The 9134-nt window shown below is 47.4% G+C and overlaps 1 protein-coding gene across 3 annotated transcripts in view; it reads right to left on the reverse strand.

Moving 5' to 3' along the window:
• Positions 1 to 9134, reverse strand: part of tet1 (tet methylcytosine dioxygenase 1) — a 146133-nt gene extending 136999 nt beyond the window's left edge. The window contains exons 1-3 of one of the 3 annotated variants that reach the window (XM_061910126.1): positions 9007 to 9134; positions 8761 to 8921; positions 1778 to 3676 (exon numbers count right to left, since the gene is read on the reverse strand). In XM_061910126.1, coding sequence (XP_061766110.1) covers positions 1778 to 3532 — 1755 coding nt within the window. In that variant the 5' untranslated portion in view covers positions 3533 to 3676; positions 8761 to 8921; positions 9007 to 9134. Of the gene's footprint in view, positions 1 to 1777; positions 3677 to 8760 lie in introns of all 3 variants that reach the window. The other 2 variants (XM_061910127.1, XM_061910125.1) reach the window with 2 other exon arrangements.

Below are 9134 nucleotides of genomic sequence, written 5' to 3' on the forward strand. Positions count from 1 at the left end.
TATGTGTGTGTATAAATGATTTGTGTGTGTATGTATGATATGTGTGTGTATGTATGATTTGTGTGTGTATGTATGATATGTGTGTGTATAAATGATTTGTGTGTGTATGTATGATATGTGCGTGTATAAATGATATGTGTGTGTATAAATGATATGTGTGTGTATAAATGATATGTGTGTGTATAAATGATATATGTGTGTGTATAAATGACATGTGTGTGTATAAATGATATGTGTGTGTATAAATGATATGTGTGTGTATAAATGATATGTGTGTGTATAAATGATATGTGTGTGTATAAATGATATGTGTGTGTATAAATGATATGTGTGTGTATAAATGATATGTGTGTGTATAAATGATATGTGTGTGTATAAATGATATGTGTGTGTATAAATGATATGTGTGTGTATAAATGATATGTGTGTGTATAAATGATATGTGTGTGTATAAATGATATATGTGTGTATGTATATGTATATATGAGGTAGATCACCTCGACTTGGTCATTTACTAAGTAATTGAAAATCTTATTGGGGTGTTACCATTTAGTGGTCAATTGTATGGAATATGTACTGTACTGTGCAATCTACTAATACAAGTTTTAATCAATCAATGAATGCCTACTGAGGCTATGGTGCTGTTAAGTTATTGTGGCTCAATGTGCCATTTTTTAAATTTATTTTAATGTACTATTATTTAATATATATAGTTGCTTAAGAGATATTCCTGGCTCTGAATTTGCTCATTGCTATTTTTATGTTTTTGTGCATTATTCTTTTTATTTTTTTTTAATTTTTTTTTTTTATTAAATCAACACAAAAACACACAAAATACACTTTCCATCAGTGCATCAACCCCCCAAAGAAAACCCCTCCCTCCCCCATTCACACCCAGCCACACCCACTCACACAAAAAAGGGTTATTTCTTTCTGCTACCAAAATGCTGGTTCCCACAACATATATAACACAGTCTGCAAGGGACATAGTCCCTGAAACACACATGATTGTGTGTGTCGCCGGTCCACTAACACTATCATTAATTACTATTTTTTATGTAATTGTTTTATATGATTTTACTTTCTTTTTTATCCAAAAAAAATGTCATTGTTTTCCTTTTTTTTTAATCTCATTTTGTTTTATTAAAAAAAATAAAAAATAACCTTATCTTGTGCATTATTCTTTGCCGTAATCAGGTTCCTCATCAGTTACTCAGTACTTGAGTAGTTTTTTCACAACATACTTTTTACTTTTACTCAAGTAAATATTTGGGTGACTACTCCTTACTTTTACTTGAGTAATAAATGTCTAAACTGTACTCTTACTTGAGTACAATTTCTGGCTACTCTACCCACCTCTGAGTAGAGGACATGACCCAGATTAAGACATGTTTCTGGCGAGTAACAGAGGTCTCATTTGTATGGAAATAAGACCCCTCAATGAGTGAGGCCAAAATAATCATCTTAATGAGCGGTAAGTATGTAATTCTCATAACATTACTCGATGCAGTTGCTGTAATAATCATTCTGACTCCTTTCCAATGTTATTTTGGCTAAAACACACAAGGATTAGCGCTCTTGCTCCATCACACGCACATGAGGAGAATAAAAGGCATCATTTTACATACACAAGTCACATACTGTATACTCATACCAAACTCCGCCCCTTTCTATCCGTCAAAGCTTGACAGAAAGGAGGCGGCGCGTTTCAAGCCATTGTTGGAAATTCTCACAATAACATTAATTGTAGCTGCACGGAATACTTAAGGAGCCTTACCTGGGCAACAGGGAGCGTGAGTGGACTTGTCGGCCTTCTCCTCTTCAGTTCAACGCACTTCCTCATCTTACAGATCTGGTGACCGGTCCTGCGGTTTAAGCAGCAGCTGCATCGGCCGCAGCTGATCTTCCTCAGGCACGGCTCGCACCTCCCGCACCTGCTGCGCTTTCTCCGCTCCTTCCGTTGTTCCTTGCGCCAGGAGGGCGGGTGCACGCCCTCGGGCCCGGAGGGTCCCGACAGAACCGAGGAGTCTCCGTAGCCGAGCTCGGATTCCGTGTCGAAGGAGAAGGAGGAGCGTGTGCTCTCTGAGCTGTAGGACAACACTGAACTGCCGTCCAGAGAGGGCGTCGAGATCTTTGGCGGTGGTTCCAGCTCGGCCGCCGGGTCACAGTCGGATATGCTTGATGATGGCAAAGATGTCTCCACCTCTAATGGTTCCGGGAAAGGCTGCCTATCTTTGGTGTGCGTCTTTGCTTGAGGAGGACTTTGCTGCGGTTCCCAGAAGCTCCTTGATTTAAGGTACCCACTACAGATAATAACAGGTGTACTTCGCACTTGATTGGTCACCTTGGAGGTCTCTGGGACAGCAGACATTATTGGGACTGGAGGCCCAGCACCATGAATGGAAGTTTGCACTTCTGTCTCACCCGGCCTCTGAAGATCCACTGAGGTGCAGGGGATTTTGGTGGAACTTGAGGTAGCTGTGTTTGGGACAATTAGCACCATATCTAGCGACTGTTCCTGTGGTCCTTCAGTGGACTGTGGGGATTCCAGAGGTTGTGAGGCTGGGGTGCTTAGGTGGGATGCGGCTGGATTGGTCAGAACATCGCTAACATCATTAGCCGGCACATCCGCGATGTCCTCCGTCACTTGCTCAGCTTCATCGGATCTTGGAGGTGTTTTCTCAGCAACTTCCTCAAGATGTATCTCCTCCTTTTTCTCGGCGGTTTCAGTCCTATCCCCTCCCAAATCCAAAATATCATTTTTGACAAGGTCCTGTTTTTGAGCCGGTCCTTGCAAAGCCGGGGAGTCAACCCTGGTAGCACCTAGCTCAGAGGAGCTATCTTTGCTTGGTTCCAGTTGAAGGTCACCTTCATCTTCAGCCCCTTCAACGCTTGTCTGGTGGTCTTGCTCGGCTATGTTGGCGTCACAGCCGCACGGCACACAGTCCTCCGGGGTGTCGTTACACGGTGGGGAATCCGCTTTAAGGGGGCTTCCCTCTTTAGCACCTCTGTTGGCAGGGACCTGAAAATCAGTTTTTAGAGAAACTGGAAGATGTTCTTCATCAATACATGGTTCTGGTTTCTGGACATCAGTAGTTGTTTCGTCTATGCTGGTGATCAACTGGTTTCTGCGATGTGATGCGGCTCCTCTTCCTCGACCTCCCCTGGTCTTTTTTGTACCTCTGCATGGTTTGGGAGGCAAGCAGGAATCAGCTGACACCCGTACACCCCGTGGGGACTTCCTGCGCCATAGGGGGTCTTCGAACTCGCCAATGCTCAAGCGCCTAAGCCTTACGGATCCTGTTACATCGAGGGCAGGGTTAACCTGAGCAGGGGACAAGCTTCTTCCACCTAAGACCCGACTACTGGCTCTTCCCCGAGGGCTTCGGCCTGACTGAGCCTTGGTGGTCGACCTGGTCTGGAGACGCTCTGAAGCTCTCCCTCCGGGCTTATTCGATTTGCCAGTTTCTCTTTTGCTGCTCGCTACTCTCTGGCCAGTCTTTCTCCTGGTGGACTTGGTGGTTGCAGGCATGGCTGAGGGTATGGAGTGGGGGATTTGTGACAGCCAGCATGGGAGCCAGGGTTTGCCGTTGAACTTGATGCACAATTGTTCCTACGGATCTACTGTTTCACTCTTGACCTGTCCACTTGGGTGTAGCAGTTGGCGGTGCATGACCTATAAATAGAAAATGAAAAGAAATACAATTTAACCTGTACCTGTTTTTACTGTGTAATAAATGAATTGATATCCATCCATCCATCCATAATCTTCCGCTTATCCGAGGTCGGGTCGCGGGGGCAGCAGCCTAAGCAGGGAAGCCCAGACTTCCCTATCTCCAGCCACTTCGTCTAGCTCTTCCCGGGGGATCCCGAGGCGTTCCCAGGCCAGCCGGGAGACATAGTCTTCCCAACGTGTCCTGGGTCTTCCCCGTGGCCTCCTACCAGCTGGACGTGCCCTAAACACATCCCTAGGGAGGCGTTCGGGTGGCATCCTGACCAGATGCCCGAACCACTTCATCTGGCTCCTCTCGATGTGGAGGAGCAGCGGCTTTACTTTGAGTTTCTCCCGGATGGCAGAGCTTCTCACCCTATCTCTAAGGGAGAGACCCGCCACACGGCGGAGGAAACTCATTTCGGCCGCTTGTACCCGTGATCTTATCCTTTCGGTCATGACCCAAAGCTCATGACCATAGGTGAGGATGGGAACGTAGATCGACCGGTAAATTGAGAGCTTTGCCTTCCGGCTCAGCTCCTTCTTCACCACAACGGATCGGTACAACGTCCGCATTACTGAAGACGCCGCACCGATCCGCCTGTCGATCTCACGATCCACTCTTCCCCCACTCGTGAACAAGACTCCTAGGTACTTGAACTCCTCCACTTGGGGCAGGGTCTCCTCCCCAACCCGGAGATGGCACTCCACCCTTTTCCGGGCGAGAACCATGGACTCGGACTTGGAGGTGCTGATTCTCATTCCGGTCGCTTCACACTCGGCTGCGAACCGATCCAGTGAGAGCTGAAGATCCCGGCCAGATGAAGCCATCAGGACTAAATCATCTGCAAAAAGCAGGGACCTAATCCCGTAGCCACCAAACCGGAACCCCTCAACGCCTTGGCTGCGCCTAGAAATTCTGTCCATAAAAGTTATGAACAGAATCGGTGACAAAGGACAGCCTTGGCGGAGTCCAACCCTCACTGGAAATGTGTTCGACTTACTGCCGGCAATGCGGACCAAGTTCTGACACTGATCATACAGGGAGCGGACCGCCACAATAAGACAGTCCGATACCCCATACTCTCTGAGCACTCCCCACAGGACTTCCCGAGGGACACGGTCGAATGCCTTCTCCAAGTCCACAAAGCACATGTAGACTGGTTGGGCAAACTCCCATGCACCCTCAAGAACCCTGCCCAGAGTATAGAGCTGGTCCACAGTTCCACGACCAGGACGAAAACCACACTGTTCCTCCTGAATCCGAGGTTCGACTATCCGGCGAAGCCTCCTCTCCAGTACACAGTATGAATTGATAACATAAGGCAATTTTGCAGCAACATATCTTATGTGCTGTTTAGCTCAACAATTAAATATTGAACAGTTGGACATAACGATCACATTACATTCACCCCAAACATTATGGTGCATTTTAGATTCTAATTTTCATCTGATAGCCAAATATCCATAACTTTTCTTCAGTGGTGACAGGGTGAAACTCCAAAAAATGTATTATCGTGTAAAAGTCCATTCATTTCAGCAATTCGACTTCAAATGCGAAACTAATATGTGGTATAAACTCATTACATGCAAAGTGAGATATGTCAAGCATGTATTTACTACTTTGATGATCATGGCTTCTTGAGATTTTCAATTTGAGGTTCGCAGCCGAGTGTGAAGCGACCGGAATGAGAATCAGCACCTCCAAGTCCGAGTCCATGGTTCTCGCCCGGAAAAGGGTGGAGTGCCATCTCCGGGTTGGGGAGGAGACCCTGCCCCAAGTGGAGGAGTTCAAGTACCTAGGAGTCTTGTTCACGAGTGAGGGAAGAGTGGATCGTGAGATCGACAGGCGGATCGGTGCGGTGTCTTCAGTAATGCGGACGTTGTATCGATCCGTTGTGGTGAAGAAGGAGCTGAGCCGGAAGGCAAAGCTCTCAATTTACCGGTCGATCTACGTTCCCATCCTCACCTATGGTCATGAGCTTTGGGTCATGACCGAAAGGATAAGATCACGGGTACAAGCGGCCAAAATGAGTTTCCAGGTCTCTCCCTTAGAGATAGGGTGAGAAGCTCTGCCATCCGGGAGGAACTCAAAGTAAAGCCGCTGCTCCTCCACATGGAGAGGAGCCAGATGAGGTGGTTCGGGCATCTGGTCAGGATGCCACCCGAACGCCTCCCTAGGGAGGTGTTTAGGGCACGTCTAACCGGTAGGAGGCCACGGGGAAGACCCAGGACACGTTGGGAAGACTATCCCCGGGAAGAGCTAGACGAAGTGGCTGGGGAGAGGGAAGTCTGGGCTTCCCTGCTTAGGCTGTTGCCCCCGCGACCCGACCTCGGATAAGCGGAAGATGATGGATGGTCCCCGCCTTCCTCCCGATTGTAGCTGAGATAGGCTCCAGCACCCCCCCCCCCCGCCACCCCGAAGGGAATAAGCGGTAGAAAAATGGATGGATGGATCATCAAAATGATATCAAAAGAATGTTCGAAATATCTTGAGTTGCATGTTTTGAGCCTAGGTCAGGGGTGTCAAGCTCATTTTAGATCGGGGGAGTAGATGGTAAAATCACGGCACGATAACTTAAAAATAAAGACAACTCAAAATTGTTTTCTTTGTTTAAAAATGGAACAAGCGCATTCTGAAATTGTACAAATCATAACATTGTTTTTGTTTCTTTTTTTTTACATTTACCTGCTTGTTATAAATACTTCATTGGTCGTTATCTATATTGGAATAAATTATGTGATATTGTTCATCAGTCAACTCATTGGTGCTAATTTTCAATCTTACAAGATGAAAAAAGTATCCATCCATCAATTTTTCTACCGCTTATTCCCTTTTGAGGGTGTGGGGAGCGCTGGTGCCTATCTCAGCTACAATCGGGCGGAAGGCAGGGTACAGCCTGGACAAGTCACCACCTCATCGCAGGGCCAACACAGATAGACGGACAACATTCACACACTAGGGCCAATTAAGTGTTGCCAATCAACCTATCCCCAGGTGCATGTCTTTGGAAGTGGGAGGGGCCTATCCCCAGGTGCATGTCTTTGAAGGTGGGACCCACGCATTCACGGGGAGGGCATGCGAATTCCACACAGAAAGATCCCGAGCCCGGGATTGAACCCAGGACTACTCAGGACCTTCGTATTGTGAGGCAGGCGGACGCACTAAGCCCTCTTCCACCGTGCTGCCCCCAAAAAAGTACCTTATTTCCTTGAATTGCCGCAGGACATATAGTATGCGCCTGACTTGAATTACTGCCGGGTCAAACTTGCTTCGCAAAATAATTAGCGCATGCTTAGTATTACCGCCTGGTCAAACTTGTGACGTCACGAGTAACACTTCCCCTGTCATCATTTTCAAAATGGAGGAGGCTGATTTCAATGCCGGTAATTTGAAATCACAAAGGGAAGAAGATTAAGAGCTATTCAGTAGGATTTAAGGACCAAGCTTACATCACACTCAAATTTTTACTGCATGCCTTTGGTAAGTGCCGGAGTGAGAAGAGGTTTTAAAATAATTAGCGCATGCTCACTTTTACCGCATGCCTTTGGTAAGCGCAGGAGTGAGAAGTGGTTTTAAATTAATTAGCGCCCCGGCGGCAATTCAAGGAAATACGGTATATCAAAATTTAATTACAGTATGTTATCTAAGTAGCTTGGGATGGTTTCCTGCTGGCTCCGCTGTGAACGGGACTCTCGCTGCTGTGTCGGATCCGCTTTGGACTGGACTCTCGCGACTGTGTTGGATCCATTATGGATTGAACTTTCACAGTATCATGTTAGACATCCATTGCTTTCCTCCTCTCCAAGGTTCTCATAGTCATCATTGTCACCGACGTCCCACCGGGTGTGAGTTTTTCCTTGCCCTCATGTGGGCCTACCGAGGATGTCGTAGTGGTTTGTGCAGCCCTTTGAGACACTAGTGATTTAGGGCTATATAAGTAAATAAATGATAAATGGGTTGTACTTGTATAGCGCTTTTCTACCTTTCAAGGTACTCAAAGCGCTTTGACACTACTTCCACATTCACACACACATTCACACACTGATGGAAGGAGCTGCCATGCAAGGCGCCAACCAGCACCCATCAGGAGCAAGGGTGAAGTGTCTTGCTCAGGACACAACGGACGTGACGAGGTTGGTATTAGGTGGGATTTGAACCAGGGACCCTCGGGTTGCAAATGGCCACTCTCCCACTGCGCCACGCCGTCCCTAAGTAAACATTGATTGATTGGTTGATTGAATGTGTGTTTTTGTCAATTTAAATAACATAAATTGGCCCTAGTGTGTGAATGTGAGTGTGAATGTTGTCCGTCTATCTGTGTTGGCCCTGCGATGAGGTGGCGACTTGTCCAGGGTGTACCCCGCCTTCCGCCCGATTGTAGCTGAGATAGGCGCCAGCGCCCCCCGCGACCCCAAAAGGGAATAAGCGGTAGAAAATGGATGGATGGAAATAACATAAAAATAAATAAATAAACAAACACACAAAAAAAGATGCACTTATTATACTCTAAAAATGTTGGTCTCACTTAAAAATGCACACATTTAGTTGTATTGAGTCTTTAAAAAAATATGGTATGGCTCTCACGGAAATACTTTTTAAAATATTTGGCTTGTGTGTCTCTCTCAGCCCAAAAGGTTCCCGACCCCTGGCTTAGGGCAACATATTTCTTGTCTTATGTGACAATTTGGCCACGCCTGACTCACGTCCTCCAACAAGCACAAGTAGACACAATAAATGCGACTATAGGAGCCGAAGAAGTTGCTGAAAAAAAAAACAAACACAAATAGAACCGCTTCCTCCTTGGAGTGAGCGGTTTAAAGGGCAAACCGAGCCCGTCTCTGAGTAGGAAGAAGGGGGTTATTATTACCGCCTCCGTCGCCCTTTAGTCCTATTTCTGCACTTGCCCGCCCGCCTCTTTAAAGCACCGGCTGAGGACATTTCCAAAAACAAACATCCACACGCACGAGAAGCGCACTTTCTCACGGTTTAGCGCGCCCGTGTGCGCGTTTATTTTACGCGTCGGAGGCAGAAATGCTTCACATACCAGAGAGAACTGCTAATAATACTCCTCTCCAGCCAGTATGCGTTCCCCTCCTCGGCAAATTTAGACCGCTGCTGGCAAGTTGGCTCCCACACGGACATGACAGGCGCGCTGGGGGCCACGTCGCTCGCTTCTTCGTCCGCCGCTGCACCGCCTGTCTCTCCCTGGCGCGGCGCAAAAACAACACCCGGAGAAAACAACGTCAATCCCTCTTCCTTCTGTCAAGCCAGCCAGGGTAGCCCCGCTCACCTCGCTCCGCTCTCCCCCTCCGCCAGACGCAACCTTCGGGCTCGGCCGGCAGAGAGCTGGTCGTCGTCGTCTCGCTGAGGGGAGGCTGGAAAAGCAGGCACGGATCTCCGCTCCGGGTGGATCCAGGA

This window comes from Nerophis ophidion, linkage group LG09 (assembly GCF_033978795.1).
Source record: "Nerophis ophidion isolate RoL-2023_Sa linkage group LG09, RoL_Noph_v1.0, whole genome shotgun sequence".
Lineage (NCBI taxonomy): Eukaryota > Metazoa > Chordata > Actinopteri > Syngnathiformes > Syngnathidae > Nerophis > Nerophis ophidion.